Source organism: Monopterus albus, unplaced genomic scaffold (genome assembly GCF_001952655.1).
Source record: "Monopterus albus unplaced genomic scaffold, M_albus_1.0 scaffold192.1, whole genome shotgun sequence".
Lineage (NCBI taxonomy): Eukaryota > Metazoa > Chordata > Actinopteri > Synbranchiformes > Synbranchidae > Monopterus > Monopterus albus.
The window spans coordinates 561,187-586,689 of NW_018128072.1; the positions used below are offsets into that span (position 1 = coordinate 561,187).

At 40.1% G+C, this 25,503-nt stretch overlaps 3 protein-coding genes and 1 long non-coding RNA gene across 4 annotated transcripts in view; 1 reads left to right on the plus strand and 3 right to left on the minus strand.

The window, feature by feature from the left end:
• Positions 1 to 945: 945 nt before the first annotated feature.
• Positions 946 to 3,847, minus strand: rps9 (ribosomal protein S9). Its single transcript, XM_020617540.1, has 5 exons — positions 3,753 to 3,847; positions 2,280 to 2,392; positions 2,018 to 2,140; positions 1,640 to 1,826; positions 946 to 1,202 (listed from the first exon to the last, which is right to left on the minus strand). Exons 2-5 carry the CDS (start codon positions 2,374 to 2,376, stop codon positions 1,025 to 1,027), a joined length of 585 nt encoding a protein of 194 aa, XP_020473196.1. The 5' UTR covers positions 2,377 to 2,392; positions 3,753 to 3,847; the 3' UTR covers positions 946 to 1,024.
• Positions 3,848 to 4,457: 610 nt separating this feature from the next.
• On the plus strand, positions 4,458 to 16,104 carry rbfox1l (RNA binding fox-1 homolog 1, like). The gene is given in 13 exon segments (XM_020617639.1): positions 4,458 to 4,955; positions 10,979 to 11,027; positions 11,030 to 11,208; positions 13,942 to 14,121; positions 14,249 to 14,302; positions 14,398 to 14,490; positions 14,586 to 14,655; positions 14,782 to 14,841; positions 14,907 to 15,042; positions 15,126 to 15,165; positions 15,256 to 15,323; positions 15,719 to 15,800; positions 15,881 to 16,104. Coding segments are annotated over 13 exon segments (1,143 nt in total). The 5' UTR covers positions 4,458 to 4,868; the 3' UTR covers positions 15,926 to 16,104.
• Positions 5,645 to 6,669, minus strand: LOC109970223 (uncharacterized). The gene is made up of 3 exons (XR_002276384.1): positions 6,557 to 6,669; positions 6,035 to 6,101; positions 5,645 to 5,690 (listed from the first exon to the last, which is right to left on the minus strand). It is a non-coding gene; the product is annotated as an uncharacterized LOC109970223 (long non-coding RNA).
• A 2,002-nt stretch (positions 16,105 to 18,106) lies between the features above and the next one.
• Positions 18,107 to 25,503, minus strand: part of leng8 (leukocyte receptor cluster (LRC) member 8) — a 9,762-nt gene continuing 2,365 nt past the window's right edge. The window contains exons 6-16 of the mRNA XM_020617586.1: positions 25,363 to 25,498; positions 24,955 to 25,120; positions 24,715 to 24,885; positions 24,187 to 24,435; positions 23,932 to 24,096; positions 23,531 to 23,825; positions 23,270 to 23,371; positions 23,084 to 23,152; positions 22,858 to 22,987; positions 22,545 to 22,752; positions 18,107 to 22,456 (exon numbers count right to left, since the gene is read on the minus strand). Coding sequence (XP_020473242.1) covers positions 22,294 to 22,456; positions 22,545 to 22,752; positions 22,858 to 22,987; positions 23,084 to 23,152; positions 23,270 to 23,371; positions 23,531 to 23,825; positions 23,932 to 24,096; positions 24,187 to 24,435; positions 24,715 to 24,885; positions 24,955 to 25,120; positions 25,363 to 25,498 — 1,854 coding nt within the window. The 3' untranslated portion in view covers positions 18,107 to 22,293. The remainder of the gene's footprint in view (positions 22,457 to 22,544; positions 22,753 to 22,857; positions 22,988 to 23,083; positions 23,153 to 23,269; positions 23,372 to 23,530; positions 23,826 to 23,931; positions 24,097 to 24,186; positions 24,436 to 24,714; positions 24,886 to 24,954; positions 25,121 to 25,362; positions 25,499 to 25,503) is intronic.

The following is a 25,503-nucleotide window of genomic DNA, read 5'->3' on the forward strand; positions in this document are numbered from 1 at the left end:
TTTTCATGATGCCTGCTTTAGGGAGCGGAGCTGCGAGCTGTACCACGGTGCTAGCCTCCTCTGTTTCACTACCTTCTTTTTCAGAGGGGCAACAGTATCAAGTGTATTACGCAGGGAGGCTGCAATACTATCAACTTGTTTGGGAGTAAAGTTAAGGTGGACTCCTTCCACTGTGTTGGCAAATGGCACTGAAGTGGATATAGGTGGAATTATTTCCTTAAACTCGGTAACAGCATTGCCAGATAGACATCTACTGTAGTGGAATTGTTTCCCCACACAGAGTATAATCCATTAATGTAAATTTAAAAGTTATTAGAAAATGGTCAGACAGAAGAGGGTTTTGGGGAAAAACTAGTGTTCAGTTTCGATGCCATACGTCAGAACAAGATCAAGGGTGAGAATAAAACAGTGAGTGGGTTTATTTACAGTTTGAGAAAAGCCGAGTCTAACAATGAACATAATGCACCGAGGCTGTCATCAGCATCTACATGAATATTAAAGTCACCTACTATGATTATTTTATCTGTACTAAGCACTAAATAGACCAAAAGTCTGAGAATTCACTTAAAAACTCTGAATGAGCAGGTGGAAGGTAAACAAGAAATAGAACTGGTTTTTGAGTTTTCCAGTTTGGGTGCGAGAGACTTTCAAATGAGTTTTAACTACATTTAGGTTTAGGGTTGATTAATAGGCTTGAGTTCTATTAATCAACCCTGAGATGACGCTACCTACCACATTTGGACTGTACCATTCTGTAGGGGTGTGGCACACTCATAACTGTCCCATCCATTAGCTAGTAGCCTACATCATTTGAAGGTGAATTACTTTCTCAGTATGAGACTACAGCTATTTCACTTATAACAACATCGTCATTATGCGACGTTAAAAACATGTACAAAGCTACAAAAGTCCAGACAGGGGTCGGGGAACAACACAAGTCAGTTCTCTGGTCAGACCAAACATTTTATTGAAATTTTTTACAGAACAGGGAGTTTTGGAACACACTTCCTTGACAACATCTTTCTTAATCTTCCTCCTCATCATCAGCTCCTCCGGCTCCACCCTGACCCTTTTTGGCATTCTTTCTCTTGACACGGCCTGGGCGTCCACCACCGTATGGAGACCTCAAGGAGAAGTCGATGTGCTTCTGGCTGTCCAGGCGAACCACAAAGGATGGGATGTTCACCACCTGCTTGCGCACACTGTCAACAGAGATAATGAGGGGTGAGACTTCAGAATGCACAAATTGTTGCTTGTTCTGTTTTAAAAGTGAAAAACTGAGAAATTTAAAAGGGAATTTTATTGCAGGCTTCATTGATGAAAATTCATACCAAAGACGATCTGAAAATACATCTTAAATCAATTGCCCAAGGTGCACTCCCCCATACCTTACCTGACAGTCACAACACCAGTGGTAAAGTCTAAGGCCTTGGCAGCAGGATTGGCTCTGGACAATGTCTACTGACAAGGTATACGGTTTTTGATACCGAATTGACCTTGTTGAAATGTCTAACTGATCTCAGCGGAGAGCGTTACAAGCTGCTGGTCCTCTGATGGAAGAGGAAGCACTGATGGTTTCTCAAAAGACTTGTGACCCTTTAATATTAAACATTTGTTAACCAGGAGTTGCAGAACTTACCGAATGTGCCTCTGGCGGATAAGGACACGGGCGTGGTGGATGCTCTTGGCAAGCCCGAGCTTGAAGACCTGTGTCTGCAGTCTCCTCTCCAAGAAGTCTTCGACCTTTAGACCCAGGATGTAATCGAGCTTCATCTTGCCCTCATCCAGCACACCAATCCTCACTAGACGCCTGAGCAAGGCATTACCTACAAAACCACACGGGAGCCATGAGCTTACCATTCCAAACATACGGGCACAAAATGACAATGTGAGTCAAGTGACAATATTGGCCTCATTGACGAGGAATTCGTGACACCATAGAAAGGTCTGACAATTGATAATTAAATCATTGGCCAACACACTGATTAAACCTGCAATTAAAATATATTTTGTATACCTTCAAACAGACGTTTGGGGTCCTTCTCATCCAGAGTGAGCAGCTCTCTGGCAGCTTTACGAATCTTGGCCAGAGTGAACTTGACCCTCCACACCTCACGCTTGTTCCTCAGACCATACTCGCCTTGAAAGAACAACATATTCTAAGTTCAGTATGATCAGGCCGAAAGTAACTGAAAGTGGGCGACACTGAGTGGAACTAAAGGATTTTAAAATTATGCTGTATTCTGTGTTGCACAGTGACAGTGTTAATCACAACATACCAATGAGTTTCAACTCTTGGTCAAGACGGGACTTCTCAAAGGGACGTCGCGGGGTGACATACGTCTTGCTACAAACCCAACTCCTGGCAACGGGCATGGCGGCTTAAGTGTGCCTGCAAAATTAGGACATCATCAAGTAAATTAAACATGAATTATTTTACTGGCAAATATTCATACAAAGCTCTAAAAAAGTGTTTCCCATTAACTCTGAAGCAGATGAAAAACAGACACTATGGCCTTAAGCCATTTTCAGATAAGATGGGGTATGCACTGAGCTCATCGCGGGTAGGTGGGCACACGCCCAAATTGCACACGTTGGATACTAGTTGCCAAGTGACCAAAGAGCTTTTCAAGAGGTGGTTAGTAGATAAACTAATTTTTCAAGCAGTGGACTGAGATGCACAATACATCCATCTACATGTCAGCAAAAAAAACTGGATTTAGTTGTATTGGTGAGTAGGAGGAAAGGAGCTGCAGCAAAGAAGAAATGGGTGTGGGTCTGCTAATACCAGCGTCTCCATTTTCTTTGTGGTCTGTCAGATTCTCTGCAATTTGACAGGTCGAAGTGTGGTCATAGAGCGCTGTGCCCAAGTTAAACCCTTTAACTTAAGCGCAGTGCCCAGGGACAGCACATGCGACCCTACGCTGTGCAGCACAGATATTCTTGGGCCACTAAACGCATAGAAATAAACAGGTTCGACAGTGGAGCACATCGCCCACCACGTCTTATCTGAAAATGGCTTTAACTTCTATATCACAAACAAGGTGACATTCAGAAACTAACTCCACTAAGACTATTAACTAGATTAGACTTGAGCTTTGAAAAGTTATATTGATTTTAAATCAAAACTAATGTTCATACTATAACAAACTGAGGTCTGTGATTACCGTTTCTCTGCTAAACCAGCTTTGAAAACTGTACCAATTCCATATTTGTAAAGTCAATGCATAGTAATAACAGAGATGTAAAGTCTTATTTATTTGTGAAATATTACTTAGTCGCAGGTATCTAACCCTCAGAAATTTCCCCACTGTGGGACCAATAAAGTACCTACTCTACTCTCAAAACCCAGCAGATGGCTTCACGGTTAGCTTGCTGTCGTTAGGTTACATGAGAGACAATGTGGGTCGAGGCTATTCACAACACTGCAACGCCAGACAACAACTAAAGGCGTATGTGACTCGAATAAATAACTTAAACTTGCACTAGAAACCAGCAAATTATCAACCAAACAAGGCGGGTGCTGCACCCACAGATGCGGCCTGCATCGCACCACGTTGTTCAATGCTACAAGCTAGTGTTAGCTTAGCCGAATAAGCGTTATCGTAACAATCCAGTAAAAAAAAAAAAAACAGTTATTTATAAGGCACATTCATCCAAGATTCCTTTCACTGCCTGTTAACATTTATAAATTCCAACACCAAAATACTATGAGTTTGTGTTATGAAATAAGCTGAAGCATATCCTCATACCTGCCTCACTCAGGCTCGCGCAGTAAAGAGGACGTGAAAGGAAGTTCCCATTTATTTATAGGGCATCTTCATACTACATTTCCCATCAAGCCCCTCAGTGTCAAAACGGAAGTGGAAATGTTGGTGCTGTTGCACTCTGTTGGTCAAACAGCAAACAGCTGAAAATACTGTTGTACTAGTGTCAGATGTATGTTGTATCTTTATTCCGCCACAAACTGATTATGAGACAATGGTCCCCTGGACACAGGCAGTCTAAAGGCCCCCCCACCTCTCCTACATAAGACCACCAGATGGATATGAGCGATCATGTTGTTTGTATTTTTTGTCTCTTTGTGGTGATTTAACCCCATCTTGTGATAATTTTTTTTAATTGTTGTTTTGTGTATCTTTATTTATGTTTTGTGTCTTTTAACTGAGCTTTATGACTTTCAAACTAGAAATATTTCACTTCATACAGGACCAATGGTCCCCTGACCTATTGGTCTTCTTGGCCTGTGTCCGGTGGCCCTCTCTGGTAATCCAGCCATGCATTCTACTTGCTTGTAGATATGCTGGAGCATATAGCTTCTGAGTATATATGGAGCCATATGGCTTGTTCTGGGTTCAGGGTTTTCTTTTACTCATAACACTTGTTGAATAGACTGTGACTGCACAAAATCACGTAACAAGCTATGGCAAATCTTGCATTACAAAGTGTGTGAAAGTGAGGGTGGTGATTCAGTAAACTCAGAGGACATGGGTGACTATTTATATAACTCTGTAATGGGAGCCTGAGCATGTGTTTCTGTCTGTCAGGCTACATGATCAACTGATGGACACACAGAGGCTCACTTGCTTTCTCTTTCATTGCCCTATATCCTGTCTTTTCCGGTCAGGACACCAGTTGTTTTGTGGAATTTATCTATTTTCATGTTTTATCTGCAAGGTTAAATAGTCTTAACCTTCAGTCCCCTCATCCTTTTGGACCTTCTGTTTTCTCTTTTTGGGATTTTTCTTCTTTTTTTCCAGATTGCCTGATCTTCTGTGTGCATATCAACCCTTGCTTTACCCCTGCTCTCCTTTTCCTTTTCTCCCACTGTCCACTGTTCCCTGTATCCTTGTGCGTGGCTTTGGGCTATGCTCTCTTCACCCACTGTGATCCTCCAGCCTTATGGACTCCCTGTGTACCCACAGACAACCACATGCTACCCCAGCATAGTTCAGGTAAACTTTGTTTGCTTTGTAACTTCAAAATCTCACATAAATATTTGTCTTCAAAAGACTTCATCAAAGTGATTGTTTACTAGGTTAAATTGTTGATAAAATGTCTCAATATTAACTAAAGTGCTCATCAACATTTCTCAGTCCCGAAGATGTTCAAATGTTTTGTTTTATATGATCAAAATTCAAAATGATCAATTTATGAAGAATATGAGAAACTGGCAAATATTCACATTTGGTGAGCTGAAATCCTTTTTATCGTTGCATTTTTACACATAAAATGACTGAAGCAACTAATTATCAGAACTGTCATTTTTCATTCTGTTGATCGACTAATAATTTCAAATCCAAATTAATTCTTTATTGTAAATTATAAATGAATGTCAGTATGGCTAATAAACCATATTCCCAGTGAAGAGGAAAGCATTTAATTCACCGAACAAGACAAATTCTGTCTCAGTGAGTCACATCTCATGTCTGATTCAGTTTACTGTTGTATTACTTATTTTAGAAGAATGATAAATCAAAGAGGCCTGACTGGCAAAGTACACTGATTGTGAAATATATTATTTATTTAATACTAAGGACATGTGAAGGACTATCTTTAATCCCCCAGGCTCTGGGTTACCAGCAGGCTGTGTGTGTATGTCTGTGTGTCCCTGACATACCACAGTGCATCTGGTATCTCTTTACCTTGTTTCTGTGCTTCACACCAGCTGTATTTTTAGCCCTCCTCTCCTGAGCAGATAATCACAGAAGTAGATTCTGTCACCTATCTTGTTTTCTACAATTAACTGTTCTTAAAATAAATGCAAAACCTTCCTCTTGTATACATATTTTTACTTTTGTTTATTTTAGAGCTGAGCGTTTAGCAGGCTATACATAATTTTCACATAGTATTGCTAACTAACAAGACATGATTATTTTGGAAACATGAGAAAACAGGTGTAGAAGGAAATGTGCTTTGAAACTGACTGAAATGAAAGTAAGGAAAAAAATGAATTTTGTGGCATTTTCCAGTCAAAATTGCGTCAAGCTTTTTAGGCTTGTTTATACTGGACAAACAATAAGAGCTGTCATACCTCAGTGCAGTCAGGCCTTCATCAGGCATGGCTCAGGCTCAAATGCAGGATGGTACTGGAGTATTTACTGAAAGTACAAAACTTTAATAAATGTTGCTATGAAAAGGAGATAGTTCTAAAAAATGTGCCGGTACACTAAACTTCATTAAACACATTAAATTACCCTCCTTACATTTTTGTATTGTTGATAAAATAATGTATTTCCAAAGACAAAGTGCTCCTTCTGCAGTTTGGTCAAACAAGACTTGTATGATTGAAGTGCAGCATTTTAATTTTCCAGTACTGACATATTGTGCTGGGACAACTAATTATCAAACCTAGGTTTAAACCCCAGCCAGGGATATGTCATGTCTTTGTCACATGTCAGTCCTGTGGCTGTCTTTTCTCTGTCTCTATGCATCAAGGACTACATAATACAAGTCAGTCTAACCTGAATATGATAGACCAGAGTAAAGGGAATCAAGGAATGGAGGAAGGAATATTAAGTTTAATTTAATAAGCTACGTTTGCAAACATTTGCACCTTGGCCAGCACCAGAAGGCCACATCTGCAGTTAGTGCTGTCTGTGTGTAAATCCTGTGACAGCTGTCCCAGCAGGCACCTGGCTCAGAGCCGCTGACCTCTGACCACGAACTGACAGCTGAAGAGGAAGGCGAGAGAAACAGGGAACAAATGTAAATTTTAAAAAGCCTGCTAGGCAGAGAGGACGACGCAATTTCTGTAGGCCTGCTGACGCTGTGATACTGAATCAGGCTTAGTGGCTGATAGTCAAAGCCTGTGAGAATACAGAGCAAGAGAAGGGCCAGACGGTGATATCTAATAGATAACAGATGTTATCCTCACTTCTCTGTTTAGTTATGAGACAGTCAGTCACTGGTTGTCATGTTTAGTGTCATGGCTCAAGGTATTGGCTGGTCAACCACTTTGGCCCACAATGAAATATCTCAACTGCTTTTAAATGGATTGCTATGAAACTTTGTACAGACATTCACTGTCCCCAGAGAATGAATCCTACTGATGCCCATGATTCCCCTGACTTTTCCTCTATGGTACCACCATGAGGTTGACTTTTGTGCTTTCAGTTGAAATGTCTTGACTTGCTCTGGGTGTTTCACCATTATACTGTATTTGGTACAATCTATTTTGTCCACCTCAGAATTAATTGTAATAACTTTGGTGATCCCCTGACTTTATATCTAGCACCATCATCAGGCCACACTTTAGTTAATACTTTGGTTTGATTAAATATTTTGCTACACTAAACACAGTTCTAGCAGACTTAGCTGCACATCACTTGTTTTTTTTCACCTCTAAAGTGCAACAGCTGATAGAGACACAGTATACTGTATGCAACATTATAAGATGACAGAGGACAGAACTTTAATAATAAATCCTGACTGTGGTTGTTGAACTTGTGGAATTTGACTTGTAAGACAACATATGAGTTCAACATATCTGGTAAAAAGTTCTTTATATACTTCAGTCAAAGTATTGATATTGCAATAGAAAACTACTCCATTAAGAATAGAGCTGACCAATAAATTCACTGAATGGTTTGATGAGTATGAGAATGATGTGAATTATATGATGTGGCTTTATAAAATGTTGTTCTTGTTTAATTATCACCAATATATCAGATCAGATTTTCTCAATTTGTTAAATATTGATATCAGCCTTAAAATTCCAATTTTGGTCAGTTATAATTAAGAGTAGGCTACTGTAATGTGTTCAGGGTAAAGATAGTTATATAATACTTATCTGTTTAGAGTGTTAACAAGTAATCATAATTTCAGTGTTATGAATGTTCTGGGTGAATCTGCTGCAGTTCTAGGGATATACTGTAGCTGTATGAAAATTATAATTTGGTGCATCATCTTACTTGACTGCACAAACCTCTGGATTTTCCAGGTTGGATTTTCAAGGATTATATACTTCCTTACAGGCTGAAGGAACCTTTTTACCACTTTCCTTCTAAATAATGTCAGAGATATGTAATCTTGCTGAGATTAAGCTATTTTTCATAAACACTGAAACACTGACTGGAATTTATCAGCGACTGTATTTTGTGAAGTTATTTATGAGAATACTCCCTGATCTAGAAATGTACCAGAGCAAAAACATTAAGTTGCACAAAATCACAAGATGCGCAAGATAATAAATACAATTACTAGTAATTCTAAATAGTGAACTAGATACTGTACTCCCTATGTAATTTGTGCTAGTTTTGGCTGTAGTCTGTGTTGTTTCACTGTCATTTACTGCCATTATAAGATGTGTTTATAATTCTTAAATATTTGCGCATGACGTCACAAACATTTCTAGTAAAAGAACAGTTGAATGAGCTGATTTTCAGTAGACTTTAAATGTTTTATGACACTGGTTACACAATAGATGTCATTTAGAACAAAACAGAAACCACAAATTAAAACTTAATAAATTGCTTTATAGGCAAAGTCCTCAGTTATTTAAAGGCAACATAGTCATGTAATGTCATTGGTATGTAGTCAAGGATGAGATGTTTAACAGATGTTTCTGTTCACCTCTCAAACCTGGTATTCTTAGAGGCAACCTTTCAGAGTGATATACTGGTTTAAGGAGCATTTACGTACATTTAGAAATACCTCATCATGGGAGAAGAGTTCTGTCTATAGTTTGAGGTGAGTGTCTGTGAGTGAATGTGTGTGTTCATGAGTGCGTGAGGTCAAAAACAGGTGGGTGGGGGTAACAAGGTGGCAGTTACAGATGACCACAGCTGGTGTGGCCCCTAAGTCTCTTTTTGCTCTGGCGATCATTTGATGTGATTGGTGGGTGAGTAGCACTTATGGTGTGGTGGGCGGGCGGTTAGATGGCATTAAAACATGCAGCAGCTGTTGAACAACGCATCAGCGATCAAGGAAACAAGTAAAGTGGTAAGACACTGCCTTTAACTTTCAACTGGTCAATTCACTTGTTTTCGGGCTGTTTGGGATGTTGTTCACCTCTGTTTCTGTGCTGGTCTCATCTGTGCTGACATGTAAAGTTCACAGCTTGATTCTGACTGTTTCTGAAATGGGGGGTTAAACTTGGTTGTTTGCACGATTTTTAAATATAATGTGATTTGAGGAAAGTGATTTATTATAGTCTAAAATCTAAACATGATGGATGTTTCATTATTCATTATTACAAAACTGATACCACAGTTCTTTTTCTCTAAGTATCTAAAAATTAAAAAAAGCCATTTACAATCATATAAAACAAGGAAAAGTAACGATTTCTTAAATTTTAGAAGCTTAAATGCTGATGAAAGTTAAGTGAGGACTAATCAATAGTTGACCAGTTATCTCAGTTCTAACTATAATAACTTTTATTTTTCTATTTGAACCAGAAGTTCCAAAGATCTTGGTTTAAATAGGCATATAGACATTTAGAGGCTGGTGAGCAGATTTGCTTTTTGCAGATTTGGTATTGCACTTTTAAGGATTGCTGTCAAATTTGAAACACATATCAACATTTAGTTCCTGACATTTAGGTAAAGCAGAAAAACTCCCCATCCCAAGTTACAATACAATTCTGGCAGAAATGTGACTCAGGACCAATCTGAGATATCTCTTACCAGATCGTATGATCCTATATTTCAGACTGTTGACATCACACAGAGAAAACAGTAGCTACTTCACGTATTCTTCATTCTTGCTGTGCAATTTGTCTGTATGTTTAAACTGTAAAAAATCTGACTCTGTTCTACAGTGCAGACAGGAATGGGAAAGTTGGAATAATCAGCAGATATTAAAGAACTTGGTATTCAGGGCTATCAGAAACCTCATGGTGAACAGTTCCTTTATACTATCGTAATATTGATAATCATTATTGTATCTTCTCTGTTTTTACCTTTAAAAAAACAAAACTCTTTCATACACTGTTACCTGGCATTTGGTTTGTTGTGCATGTGTGTATGATGTTGAGTTCTCATGTCTGAAACCTGTAATGCTGCTGTCCTGGCCAGGGGCTTACTACACACACACAAACAGGGCTTGAAACATGCTACTTCCTGGAGAAAAATCAGGATATATTTTAAAAAAGTGTGAACCTCTATGCACATTCAAACCCATTTTGGACATGAGGAAAATTAGCGACAGATGGTGAAGCAGTGATGTGAAGCCGGACTTTATACTGATCCGGCTTAAAGGTATAATTCTGATTCACACCAAGAAAGTTAAATATTCTGCCTGCTTATGTTTGAATATTGACAGTTAATTTCCTCAACTATGTGCATGTCTATAGACTTTACATGCTTTACAAATACAACATATTCTGATGGTGTGCAGCAGAGTCCACCTCTATGGGTGAATCCCAATTCTCTTAAATGGATCCACCTTTCCCTCACTTGCGTCTTTTCCTTGTGTCTTAGTCCTGCCCACATAAGATGTAAGGAAAAGATGTGAGGAGAGAGGAATAAAAGGAAACATCATACACAGACATGAGACATCTTTTCTTCTGATCCTTCATCTGAATTGCCCAATTACCATCCTTCTGTGGAGGATGCTCTCATGTATCCTCGCTCCTAGCTCTGCAGAACAGGAATAAGAGCTTTGGAATGTCCTTAAAGATAGTGGACTGGAACAACTTCCGGTTTGCTTGAGGATCCAGGATTGAAGATCAATCAATATAATAAGAATATTAATATTCATGAGTGTTTTGCGTTGCATATTTATGGTTAATTGTGTTTTGGGGGAAACATGTGGTTCACCAAAGTCGCACATTCTCAAGTTGATTGTGATTTCTTAAGGTGCAGGTTGTTAAAGTATGTGTGTGCACAGTTTTATGGATCTGATTATGGTTTGGCATACACCTTTCCTGTGTTTTGTGCCAATAAACTTTTGCATTGATCCTTTTCACAGTTTTTAAATGATTCCCCTTGTCTCCTTTGAAAACGAAGTCACTAACATCCCCCTCTCTCTTTTTCAGGGAGGCCCCACCCAGGAGGCTGTCCCTGGCAGTGGCGACCCTGCCCTGCCTCCGGTCCACCTCCCCCTTACCCCCCGCCAAGTCAAGGTCCACCAACATCTGCGGGCAGGCTGCCACCTCTTGACTTTAGCTCGGCACATCCCAGTTCAGAGTATGCCGACCATCCCCAGCTCAGAGTTTATCAGGGCCCTCAGCACGAAGGCGCAGAGAGCCTGACACCCAGTACCACGGTGAGAAGAGTTTGTGAAGTTGTTGGAATTCACAAAATGACAAGAATTTCATGTCCCAGTAGAATTTGATCCTCAGGACATTTAATGTGACAAGAAGCTTGTCGCTGCAGGTAGCCCTTCCATGTAACGTATCCTATCAGAAGAACACGGCCAGGCACAGTTTCCTTCTATATTTAGAGCTCCACTTCCACTGTTATGTCCATGTAGGGGAATGCTGCTCACACTGTCTAGACGGGGGGGGGGGGGGGGGGGGGGGGGAGCTGAGAGGGGATTTGTTGTTGAAAACAAATCCCTACTTTCCCTTCTCCCCTGTGTCTTATTTACTGTAGCTGCCTATACAATAGAAAACCTGCAAGGTGATAGCTGTGAGACTCTGTGTTGATGTTGACAGTTTACAATGAAGTGCATAAAATTTCATTTCACAATGTTAAAAGGAATTAGTGCACAAGGTTGTTACAGCAAAGTGACTTTTTTGCAAGACAGATAAAGTGAATAATTGTAATGGATTTTTTTTTAATGTAAATGTATCACTGCTGATGAAGCCATTTTTGTCTGTAGCTGTGTTTAAGAAATCTGACAGTGCAGTAAGATTATATCCAGTGGCTGGAAGTAACTCATTATATCTACCTTATACTTATACTCTACTTTTTAACTTACCTACATTAATCTAACAGTGACCATTTTCAGGTAAACATATAAAAATAAAAAAGGATGCCTTTTTATAGATTAAGTAGCCAACTTGCAGTAAAATGAAACTGCAACAGTGAGTTATTTAGTCCTTTATGCAATGATAATAGAAATACAATACATTACTATAATAAGACTATTAATTATTTTCTGAAATACCCAGTTCCTAATTTGATAAATATTTTCTTGACTTTAGTGCAGAAACCCACATTTCTTCTCTCTTTTTTAAGATGGTCATTTCTTTAAAATATCTTTAAAAATACTGTTTCATATGGAACTAGGTTTGGTCCTTAGAAAGAAATGGTTTGCTAGGTTGCTGCAGTTGAGAAGGAGTGACCAGTCAAATGTTGCAAGCATGAAGACATCCATTATGACTGAGGTGTATACTCTGTGTGTGTCAGGTCGGCTCTGTATCCTGCTGTTGCAGCACATCTCTCTTCCTCCTCTCATAAATGGTGTTTTGTGGCCCCATCTATATATTTTATTACTAGAGTCCCTGAAATACTTGGGTCCGTGCTGATTTTCGGGAAAAGTTGAGACGTCGCCATGGAGGGAGGGGGTCAAAGGGGGAGGCTGACCAGATGACCCCCCTTTCCCCCTCTGAAATATCACTCAGGTCCGGAAACAGTTCTGCATCGTGACATGACACCGCCACCCAACTCCACCCCCTCTACCTGTCTCCCACTCCTGTCCATTCTAGCCTGTCTGTGGTGTGTACGTGGGCGGATGATGGTCTGCTGTGTACTGTAGTTAGCCACGGCCAGCCAGTATATCATAATCCAGTGGCCTGTGTGTATTGATATGTTTGTCAGTGTGTTTCTGTACCTTTTCCTGTCAATCTCTACTCATTAATTATGCCCTTTGACACATGACCTTTAACCTCTGGCAGAAAAGCAGCACTGTGACCTCAGACTGAGTTTTGATCTCTGCCCCTTTACCTTCACCCCACCACCGTCTTCCCTTTAAAGCTTTTTTTTGCCTTGTTTGGTTTAATATTATATTTCACTGCTGCACTGAGGCCTTTCCCACTGTTGATCTGCCTCTTGGAACTAGAATGCTAATACTCAAGTTAGACTTTATGTTTTCACATATCAGCACAGTTTTAAGTTTTCTTTGCTGTAATTGTTTCTTTGTTGTTGTTTTTTTTTTTCTCCTACTTCTGCATCAGCCAAACATATGCTCATTTAGTAATAATACTGGTACCCTTTATTGTCATCTCAGCAAACTCATTAATTTGTCTTAATATTTAACCTTGGTTTTGCAATGGTTAATGATGCTGGTTGACCAACACAGATGTGCCCATATGTGTACACACACACACACACACACACATTTGTAGAATCGTGGTGCATTGTGGGATAGTGAATGTTTTGGATTTGGCACATTAGTCTGAATTTTTCTGCATGGGGCAGTTTTAATAAGTTAGATACATTACTTTATCAGTGATAACTGCTGAGATAAGATGAGCTCTCTTAAGTTCCAGTCCTTGTTTCCCTGGGGAGCTTTAACTTCATTTAACCCTCTTTGCCACAGCTGGAGTGAACATTTGTAGGTTTAGTGTCAGATATCTTTATAGGTAGTGTACTGTGCATTAGTCTTTAGCAATTCTCCTACAGGCATGTATTCAAAGACGCCTCACTAAAACGGAGCCCTTTTCACGCCTCCTCACATCTTGCCTGAGAGGGATCACTGGTTGCTGAATGCTCTTTGAACTTTTGTTTGGATCACTTGATTTCATGAAAATGGTCTTTGCCTAATGCCATGTGACGCTTATGCAACTGAATTTTTACACAAACAGAAATTATGTGAAAGAAGATTTGTGAACTGATTTCATGATTTTTCCCTTTCTTTCTTTGCTTTTCTACTGATGCTCTATCCCTGTTTTTCTTCACATCTGTCTCATCATACACTTTCCATCTGTTTTCCGTCTTTCTGTTTTTGTTTGCTTGTTCATGTTCTCTGCCTTCTTGTCTATTCTTCATCTATCCACGTGCTCGCTTCTCCTCCTCCTCTCCCACCTCCTGTTTCATACATTCTCACTGCCAGGAGGAAGCGTTGGCCCCCGTGACCTCTGACCCCCAGGCTCTGAGTGTGTCGGTGTCTTCCGGAGGTGGAGCAGGAAGTGGAAGTGAGGAGGATGGGTCAGGTAAGGCCCAACCAAAACGCCTCCATGTCTCCAACATCCCATTCCGCTTCAGAGACCCTGACCTCCGCCAGATGTTTGGGGTAGGAAATGAACTGTACTTTTAAACTAGAAACTATTATATTACAACCTTATTGGAAACAGTCAAATGCAAATCATGTGCTTTGTCGATACATTTAATAATGGTATACTGTCAAAAATCACTTGCAGCAATTTGGCAAGATTCTTGATGTAGAAATTATCTTCAATGAGAGGGGCTCCAAGGTGAGCATCACAGAAATATTATGAGCTGAAACTAATATGGAAAAGAATTTTTAATGAACAATATTAATTGACAATACACCCATAAAAACATGCAGGGCTTTGGATTTGTCACTTTCGAAAGTGCAACCGAGGCTGACCGAGCACGAGAAAAGCTGAATGGGACGATTGTGGAAGGGAGAAAGATTGAGGTGAGTGACAGTTTCCCACTATTTGTAGGTTTCCACATTAATATTCTACATAATAATCCTTTAACATTACGTTTTCTTGTTCTTTGTCTCCCCAGGTTAATAATGCCACTGCAAGAGTGGTTACCAAGAAGCCTCAGACGCCTCTCGTGAACAGTGAAATTTCAAGTATGAAACATCTTCATATCATCATTGTACATTTCATATTTGTGGGCTGAGGGATTCTAGGAGATTGTAGTTTCCTTTTATAGCTTTTGGAGAAGAAGCGTTTTCACATTTTTTCTCTCTGTGCAGCTTCTGGATGGAAGATCAACCCTGTCATGGGAGCCATGTATGCACCTGAGCTCTATACAGGTAAATAAATCTATGAGATCATCAGCACGGTACAATATACTATTTCTAATTCGACGCTTTTGTAGTTGCCAGTTTCCCATACCCTATGGCGACTCCCACCTTGGCCTACAGGGGCTCTACACTGCGTGGGCGAGGCCGAGCCGTCTACAACACAATTCGTTCTGCTGCAGCTACACCTGCTGCTGTGCCTGCCTACCCTGGGTACGAGTCATTTTATCTAGGAGCCACAATTTACCAAATCTACTGCCAAACATTTTAATGTTATTGCTACTCACTTTTATCAGGGTGGTGTATCAGGATGGACTGTATGGAACAGAAGTCTACGTATGTAGCCGCGTACCTCTCACACTCTTCTTAAAAATCAGTAACGCTGCCTTTTGTCACTGTATTCATCTATTGTTTATTTTTGTACAGGGTGGTTATCCTACAGCCTACAGACTGGCTCAACCAGCATCTGCTGCCACTGCAACCTACAGTGATGGGTAGGCAAATAAACACCACACACATGTACACGTTGGCCGATAGCTGAACATCATGACATGTTGTTACAGGATAACTAAAATATTGGCATTAGCCTCAGAAATCCACCATTTATCAGATTGTGTATATTGTTTTCTTATTTTCACAGATTGTTATGGGATTTTGACTTTAGTTTAGACTTTTCTGACTTCAGTTAAATAATGGAATATGTACACAAAGTGTAACTGAACAGCTGAATTATTTCAAAATAAAAAAGTAAGAAAGAAAAAAACTGATATTATGTAGATTTTTTGGTGGCTGTTTGTCAGAATCTCTTACAAGATTATGTTTTCACTGGGGAATTTGGATTCAACATAATGTTCTAAATCCTAAATCTGCATTTGATGCCTTTGTTCAGGTACGGGCGGGTTTATGCTACAGCTGCAGATCCTTATCACCACTCAGTTGGACCAACAACATCATATGGAGTTGGTACAATGGTGAGTTCTGTCAAAACACACAGTCTCTGCTGAAAGATGTTAGCTTTGTGTTGACACTTGCATGTTGCTTCTGTCTACAGGCCAGTTTGTACAGAGGAGGATACAACCGCTTCACACCGTACTGAGACTGAGGGAGACGAGGTTTCTCTTGAACTCTGGGATGGATTGACTGATCTACGGATGCTGCAGGACAGGTTATGAAATCCCTATGGGGAAGTGGTTTTACCTCGTCTTCATCACAACCTTCCCTCAAGAGACTAAACAGACTGAAGCTGTAAATACTGCAGGACATGTTCACTGAATACTTACCACACAGAAGAGGATGTTAATATATATACATTTGCTTATAACCTTTAATAGATTATGTTCTCTGAATTTAAAGTATTTGAAGTTATTGATATTAATGTTACAGAAGCTGGTGCAAAATGCTGAGAGTGGTTTTTGTGATTAGTAGCTAGAATTTTTCAGGTTTCTCAGTTGCAACTGTACAAAAAAGAACATTTTGTGCCATGTCAGATAACATATTGATAGCTATTGGCAGAATCTCTGATTGTGTGTTTGTGTGAGCAATGAGTGAAGTATGAGTGAGGTTATTCATCAGTGTTAAATTATGCAGTTGACTGAGAGACAGCTGTGACACTGGCATTGTTATTACAAATGCAGAATTAATATTTGCCAGGATGTAGTTGGGATTTCATTTGGTTTTTTCTTTTTTTCCTTTTCTAACAATCTACCTCTCATATACAGTATTAGTCGTTTTTCATACAGCACTCGTTACTGATCCTTGTGATCTTTGATTCTGCAGAGCTTGCTTTTCCTCACCACTTTTCTGTCCATAAATCCTAACTAACATAGTTTACTTCCTGTTTCTGTGGCTTTCTACCTCACTACATGATGAGCTGATGCCCAACCAGTGCTTTTTGTTATGTCTACCACCCAGGGTAGTTTTAAACCCTGTTTTATATTCACATAGGTACATGTTCACCAACTGCAGTAGGAAAAATTGTTTTGCTGTGAGCTGTACAACACAAACTGAGGATTAGAGGCCAAACTGTGCATGAATTAAAGGATTCTGCTCTGTTCTGTTCAAACTCTTGTCAGATGTTGCCTTTTTGTCATCTTTTCCTGTATTTTCTTCGCCTTTCCTCACTCAGAACTGTTGAATGACTTGATTTGTGTTGATCATTTTTTATCGGTCTTGTCTTTGTTTCTGTCGCGCTCTTTGCTGCTGTGCTTCACTTTTACCTCTAAATAAAACTGCTCTCTGTTCTTTACTGATTCTTGTAACTATGATTCCTCAGTCTATTTTCTTTTCTCATCACTCTTTGGGCTTCACCTTTTGTTTCTGGGCACATGTATTGCCAAAGAGAACTTGGCCTGTGTAAAACTGTCTATGAAATATTTGGCAAACATACAGCATTTCTGCTGAGGGTGTATGATTGTTCCCATTAGACCATAAATTGCAACTGAATCAGGCTCTGCCTGTTTCCTACTCACGCTTTTTTAACTTTCCTTATTTGCTTTTCTCATCACTCCATTTTCTCTCTAGTGACTTATTACTACTTTTTTCTTTATTCTCCTATCTTCTGTCTTGCTCTACGTCACTGTATTTAAATTTAGCCTTGGTCTGCCTTCTTGTATTTATTTTATGCACTTCAGATTAATTCTAGCTTGGTAGTAGTAGGTATAGTTGTACCTAGATAAAATAAATTAAAAATCTTCTCCCCCTGAGCAACTGAAACCTTTGGTTTTCTCCTCTGCTCCTGTAAACTATGCAGGTCATTTTTCTGGCCATGTTAGCTTCTGGTCTTTATCTGTTCCTTTCCAAGCTTAGCTCTCTTTGCCTTCTGAGTTTATTGATATAATTTGGAGTTAGTTCTGCAGCTTAACTTTAGCTTCTTTCTCCATTCTAAGTAGTTGCTGTTACTTTTCCACTAGCTGTGAAACTCTCAGCCAGACTACAGTATGTTACACTAGAAAACTGATCAATAAACAATGTTCAGTTCTTATAAAACTATTTAACACATGAAATGACAAGCTGCACTATGTATTGACATTTAGGGTACTATAAAGGTAAAGTTACTAGATGGGCCTTTATAAACAAATGTAGAGGTATATTGTATTTGGAAGCATTACAAAAATGAGGCTTTCATTGGTGGTTGAAACATTTTTATTTTCAATGCACTTTCTGTAAAAAGCTTCTTTTAAACCTTCGCCTGCTGTACATCGTTTCTGTCCTGGCCCATTTGCTGAACCTTTTAAATTACCCAATTCAGTTATTTGCTGTACTTTCCTTTTTATGACTAACTGCATGTAGTTTTTATTTCTTCTATATTTCTCTTTTGTTGCTGGTTTATATTCTGTTCTTGCTCTCAAATTTCAACTTTTCCTTTTTACTGCACCACCAAATACCAGCTTCACCCAACTACTCCAATGACAGTCATCTTTAGCCTCATGTTAAAATGTGAGAGCTGGATGAAGGAGAACTGCTTCCTTGTGTCAAGTAACCTAACTGATCTCATATCTAGTCTATTTCTCAGTGTCACCAGTGTCTCTCACTCCATAACATTTCACAATAAATAGACCATGTAAAACACTTGTGCTTGTTTTATCCACTTGGCTAATGAATCCACAACTTGTGGTTGTAATAAGCAATCACATTATTTACCCTTCATACTTGAATTTTATTAGATTTTTTTCTCAAAAGAGAATATGTACAAGTTATTTACAAAATGGCAGTTATCATATCAGATCTGTAGAGGAAGGGGACTAGGGAGGAGACATTGCAGATAAACCTTTAACTCCAGGTGTTAGTGAGCTGCAACACAAACTATTAAAGCACTGCAGACACAATACTATACTTACTAGTGAGAGTGACTAGTTGCACAAGGCAAACAGTCACCAACATTTTCAATATTAAAAGGAAAAGATAAGAATAAGAAGAGAAAAATACTGGTTAGAGATGTGCAGGAGAGATCAGGAGAGCAGCATGCAAGGGAGGGAATCAGGAAGTGAGAACAGAGACAAGAAACTCAAATGAAGATGGGTTAAAGGGAAATGACCACAGATGAGGGGAGAGACATGGGGGTTCAAGTGTCAGGGAAGGAGTTACAAAAACTGATGGAGGTATACATTAACATGGGAGCAAACGAATACTGAAAACATGACTCACGCATCATAGGAGGAAAAAAAAAAATTCCTAAATGAAAATGTATCCTGTTAGCTGTCTGGGGTGAGTTTTCCACAAAAAAACCAAACCAAAACCAAAACAAAAAATGTCTATATAGCAAACATCCTCTACACACAAAGCCTGTGTGAAATTTTACATTTACACAGTCAACAAGTTCATCACATGTGAAGAAGCGGTCATTCACAACTCTACCTAAATATTATATATTAAAAAAAAAAACTAAACTAAATACAGATAAACTTTGAGGATGACTACAACTTCTGGCTGTCCAGACACATTTTATTTTGGGGGGTCCTCTTTTTCAAAGCTAACAACTGACTGAAAACAAGCATGCCCAGCAAACAAGCTAAATTATTCCTAATCATAAAATAGATTGGCTAACATGGAAAAAAAAAAGTAGATAACTTATTTTACAAGCAAACAATTGCAGACAGATTAATCAAAAAATGGAAATGTGTCTGGACAAAAAGAAAACAGCACATGGAAACTATCAAACACGGTTTAAAACTAGGCATCATGTTACACAGAAAAATGTTTCAATATTTGGGTTAGCAGCAAATCACATGTGGCTCAACATTTGCCACATTTCATTATGTGAGGCTCCCATGTATTTTTGCAGTTGTATGGCTTCGACTTGAGTGGGTCAAACCATGTTTGCTCACAATTCACTCTCTCCGGCTGGCGTCTGGAGGAGGTTCGCCCACTTATCATCACTCCGTGGGCTCCTGCAATGCAGCAGTACCAAGAGCTGAAGAATGAGAAGTCTGGTGGTGTGTGAGAGAGATTCAGGGAGTGAGAGGAGGGAACAGCAAGGAGGACAAAGGACAAGGTAGATGAAGGGGAAAGAAAGAGAACATGTTGAGATCACCATCGTCACAAAATGTCTGCAATAATGAAGAGCGTGAAAACAAAACTGATGGTCCAGGTTTGCAAGTGACTTGTCAGATTGATGGGAATTTGTTGTTTGTCAAAAAACAGGCAAGTGACACAATGTGGGAGTGTTATAAACAACCAGCTCTTTGAATTTGAGCATGACCTCCCTCGGAATGTGGTTTGTTTACCAGTGCTTTCAGGCTGTACCACCGGCAATTACCAACTCTTCCCCTGTAACTACTGTGATGAATACACAGCACACAATCCAAAGCAGACCTGTATGCATTAAGTTTACATATTCACATCATAGTTCTAAGAATTTTGTGGATCCCAGGGGAAAAAAGTCAGTCTTACCTGGGTAAGAGGGAGGAGGGGGAAAAAAAACAACCCTATGCACTAACTGAAAAGAAATCACAGCAATATCAGAAAATATTTACACAACTAGACATGTGGATTGTACATCAAGCCTGCAGCCACTTGTGTCCTGGGCAGTTACACCACAGTCTTAAACACCTCAAGCTCAATATTTCTAGTGGAAACTAATACTGCTAAAATAAAATTAAAAAAAAAAAAAATTGATTATGAGGAATAACCTGTTTTCAGTTTAAGCTTGGTCATTTTGTACGACAGCCCAAATTACAAAATACGTTTGATAGTTTCAAAGGTTATGTTGGTTAGGGGTTCATTTGTGAATTGTCTAATCACTACCGCTTTAACTATTTTAATAGATCTTCTCCCAATTACCAATATTATTGTTGGGTCATGAAAAGCACAAATCTGAAAAGAGCAAAAAAGGGATGAAAAATCCCATCCAAGAACTAACTCCACAATTCCAAACCACTTAAAGAAGCTTTTCAGTACACTATGCTACAGCTTTTACTGTAGGAAATTTCATACCATCTGGAAAAATGAAAGCACTAGTTTGCGCTTCTATTTATTAAATTGTGTGTTTAAAACACATTTTGACTTAAATACTTTATCATATGACATTCAGACACCAGTGTGCAGTACTATTTCTGGCGTCTTTTAGCAGTTAGCCAAATTTGTTATGATAATTAACTTGTCCAATATAAGCCTGTTATGTTTTCATAAAACTGGGTGTAGGTCCATAATTTTTCCTTTCCTGAAGAGAAAGGCCAATACTGCTGTTGAGCAACACAAAAAACAGAGATAACATCTGCTGGGCCATCATCCACCTCCTTCCAGAGAAGTCCCTTTTGCTTACCAGTCTTGCAAACGCCAGAGCCAGATGTAGCATACAAACCACTCGTTAATTCTTTGTGTAGAAGCAGCCTGTTTTCTTTAATGCTCCACCATGCAGAATTCTCCTTTAGCTGTACCTGAAGATGCCGTGTTGCTTTTGAGTAACAGCCGATGAAGTTTAAACATTAGACACAGATGAAAGATGGGATTCTTCACTGCACTCTGCTGCGTTGACCGCAGTATGTTGGACTCTAGGTGCCGGCAGGAACTTCTACCTGAGGATGATGAAAGCAGATTCCCCCTCTGCCACTGGCTACTCTGATTCTGAAGTGCAGCTCCACGGTACGGACGAGAACTTGATGAAGAACACTTGGCTGTATCCTTTGTCATATACAAAGTCAATGCTCACCAGATAGAGACTTCTTCCCAAAGCTGGCCACTCAGTTCAAAACAGTGATGAGCAAATTAAATACCCCATAGGAACAAGACTTCAGATTTCAGTCCATTGCTTTCACGGGCTGGGGACAAGGACAAGGATGAACAGCTAACTGTGGACACGATGAGGAAACAGGACAGACGGCAGGGCATACAAACCACCACTCCTTCTTTCAGACAAACTGCTGGCATCTTCTCACCTTGTCATCTCACTGTCTCTTAGAGGAAAATACAAAGCCGATCTGACTCCATTGGCTCAATTTCAAACAGCAGAGAGCTGGATAAATTATTTGAAGAGCTGTTTGTTTCCCCTTTGACTGACAAGACTTGAACCTTCAGGTCTTGGAGCTGCTGACTTGAGGAAGGAAAAAACATAACACTGTTAGCTTTGACATCTGATGGTGGTAAAGGAGGATGAACGCTTCCCTGCTTGTGCTGTCTGATCTCTTGGCCTCTAAGTGCTGAGACTATATGATAATCCCAATTTAAAATGTTTGCTCACTTCTCTGGCATTGTAAATTTAGCGAGATAACTTGGCCACTTGACTAACTTATATTGAGTGACAGTGTGCAGATATTAGCCCTCATGTTTAAAACAGCTAATTTCCCTGTCAGAAAACTACATCTGCATCTAAAATTCAGGTCTTGCAGCAGAATATGTTAGCATGTTTCTTGTTAGTCTGCCACTACTCTATCTGAACTGTCTGAGGTGTCTAGGTGCAGTGTATTGAATATCAAAAGGATCCACAATGGTCCCTTACTGCCTCCCTTCAGTGTGCTAGCACCCACTCCCTCAGGAGGCAGCCAAAGAGGCTGTGCTGGTTTTACAGTCTATCTTTTGGGGGTCTGAGGGGGTGAACGTGACACCTAGCCCAGTAAGAAAGGTCATACAGGAGTCTAAACAAGGGAAACCCAGAGTGGACTGCACATATTGCACCGGCAAATCGGGCCTGAACCTGTGAACAGATGAAACACAAAAATTAATTAGCATTTAGTAATGAGAACCTAAAATCTGTCAATACATCTTTATAAAACATGACTTACGTTTTAACTATGGCCCGAAGTGCAACCTTTCTTTCCCTCTCTACAAACTTGTCAATTAGGTATGAAGCCATGCGTGGGGCTTCCAGGTAGAGCTTAAAGAAACGCCGATAGTTTCCTAATGCCCAGGCAGCCCGGAGTGCAAGTGCATGAGCCACACACGCATCTGCCCGTAGCGCTGGGGTCAAGTACACCAACTCAGTGGTCAGATCTGGAAGGGAATATAAATGGCCATGATTAAAATTTGGAAGAAAAACATGCAAAGGGTGAGAACATGTGCGAGGAGAAATATGGGGGGGGGACAATATGAGCATACCTCCTGAGTTTTTAGTGAAAATGTAATACAGCAATCTATACGCTGTAAACTCTCCAACATTCTCTGAGGGAGTGTCCTTATACAGGGACTTCAGCTGGGTCTGGCACTGGTTGAACTCTTCATGGTCTCCCTAAAGACAAACATTCAAACCAGTTTTAAAAATATATATATATATATAAAATGTTGTTTTAGCTAATGCAACTCTAATGGAGGAAAATTAACTCGCCTTTTCCAGAGCAATGCGTGCGTGACACTCGTACACTTCCACTGTGAAGTCAGTACGAACTCCTTGGACCTAAATAGTGACAGGGAAAAGGAAAGTAAATAAAACGAAGAAGAAAAAACTAACCCAGACAGAGGTGAGCATTGTAAGATGACAAAGACAAATGAAATTGATGTAAAGGTAACCAACCGTGAGGTCCTGACGTATGGATTTCATCTGTTCACAGGCGTAGGCGTAGTCCTGGTGGGTTTTCCAGTGGGCTTTCACAGCCTGCATGGATTTTCTCAGCACCTGGGTGAAAATAAGTTAAGAAACAGGTGAAAACCTGAATCTTGGTAGCCTGCAATGCATAGGGCCAGAAAGTGCACATTATATTCATATACCCAAAAACATTATATTACGCAAACTACAGCAAGAATATGTTAACAAGGCGGACTGGAGACAACTTACATGCACAGGACGCACAGTAGAGGGGTCAGGAGCACATGTAAGACGTAGATAAGACTTAGTGATGTCCTGACATGTTCCCACAATGGGGCAGTCCTCCCAGCTGAGGCACTCCTGTGTTCCATCAGGTAGGTCCAGGGTACTGATGGAGAGAACCAGGGGCTCTGAACGAAGCTGCTTGTGGAAACGAGCTGCTCTACTCTGCTTCTTGGCCTCTCTGTTGGGGTCATGAAAATCGAAACCAGCACTGCCGCCTTTCCTCTTTTTTCCAACAACTGCACTGGAATCGTCCATGTTTCTGTAGAAAAATGAAGGTTATTTACAAGCTATCCCCAGTGACCAATGATAAAAGGGCCTGAATAGACACCTCAACATGACTTTCATAAAAATATTTATTCATTTACCGCCTTCCTCTATTGGCTTTTCCTCCTCTTCCTCGTCCCCTCTCTCCACCTCCTCGTCCTCTATCCCTATCATTACCACGACCACGTGCTCCTTTCTGACTTCGTCTTGACAGTTGAGGTCGGAGGTCACTGGAAATACTGCTGTCTGACTGGGAGCCGGAATCACTGGGAGCATAAAGACACAACACATTTAGAAAAGAGGTGCATAGGAGCATCTACAGTCTCCAAAGAAAAGGCAGAGACATGCTGTCTTACCTTCTCCTGTGCCTTTGGTGACTGCGATCCCTCTGTCGGCCATGAGAGGGAGATGGTGAGCGAGAGGAGGAATGGGAGGAACTAGAAGATGGACTCCTTTGAGAAAATATATTTCTGTAATGGCCCAATCTGTGTCCACCACCCCTGCCTCTTGAAGCTGCAGACACAGTGATTCCACCACGGCTAACTGAGCTATCTGTTGTCCTCTGTTGTGGAACAGCTTCCCAACGAGACTGTTTGACCTTTAGGCTGCAAGAAAACAAAGCTCCAAGTATCAGTATGTGCTCAATTGGCAGGCAATTGTATCAACAAGCATCTGCAACAATTCAGAGCCAAAGACACACATCACTTGAGACTGTTTCAATTTAAACGTATTGGAACCAAACCCAGAATTCACCTCTGTGATACTCAATTAAAACATATCACATTATACCATATTAATATTTGTTTAATCTGCAAAGTTGATGTGCAGTAGTTTGAATAATTAAATACATACATTAGGAAAACATAAGTCACTGCTAAACTCACTCTGGCAATGGCTCACGAGTCCAGTCAATGGTGTAAGCAGAGCCGTCCTTTAACCGGTCCTGCAGGACTTCCTTTAGCACCTTCTCTGTGCGGTCTTTGTCTTCTTCCGTCTCACAGGCTGCAAAACACCGCTGAACGTACTCCTTCATGGCTTGGGGCCAGTCCTGGGGTCTGGAAACAAAGGATTTTGAGTTAACATATTTACAAAGACAGAATCTGTGGAAACAGACCAGTTCTCACCGTGTCGGAGCACCTCCAGGTACAGCAGTAGCTGGGGAGGAAGGAGTTGGATTCAATCCTGAGGGCTGCTCGCCTGGAGGAAAAGCCTGATTGGAGACTGGAGAACACTGAACCTGATAGGGCCTCTTGGGAATATTGAACTTCACAGCAGCTGTCCCAGGTGCTTCTGTGTGAACAAAAAGATAAAAGGAAAAGACCTAAAAAACTAAAAGAACTAAAACTGTTTTCTTGCTCATGTCCACAATGTTCCCTTTAAACATGTACTGATGTATTTGTCATGTTATTCTATAAGAAAAATGTATTAGAAAGACTGTGTAATGTGTAAGCAGTGATACCTACATTAAAATCACTGCTGTAATTAAGCTGAGATAACATGTGTTAGCTAACCCAGAAAACAGTTAATCTTACGTTTCATCCGATGCCACAGTTGCTGCCCTTGTTTTTGGTTTTTGTTTTTGTTGGTTTCTCCTCTGCCCAGCCCTGGTACATACTGGCCTGGCTGCTGTTGCTGCTGGGAGTTATTTTGAGAGGCCTGATAGGCGTTCTGGG

Excerpts from the sequence above, each read along its gene's own strand:
- rps9 (XM_020617540.1), bottom strand. The coding sequence starts at position 2,376 with ATGCCCGTTGCCAGGAGTTGGGTTTGTAGCAAGACGTATGTCACCCCG. Across the intron at positions 1,827-2,017 it reads CCCCAAACGTCTGTTTGAAG|GTAATGCCTTGCTCAGGCGT; the intron begins GTATACAAAATA and ends GTGGTTTTGTAG. Across the intron at positions 1,203-1,639 it reads ATCCGCCAGAGGCACATTCG|TGTGCGCAAGCAGGTGGTGA; the intron begins GTAAGTTCTGCA and ends CTCTGTTGACAG.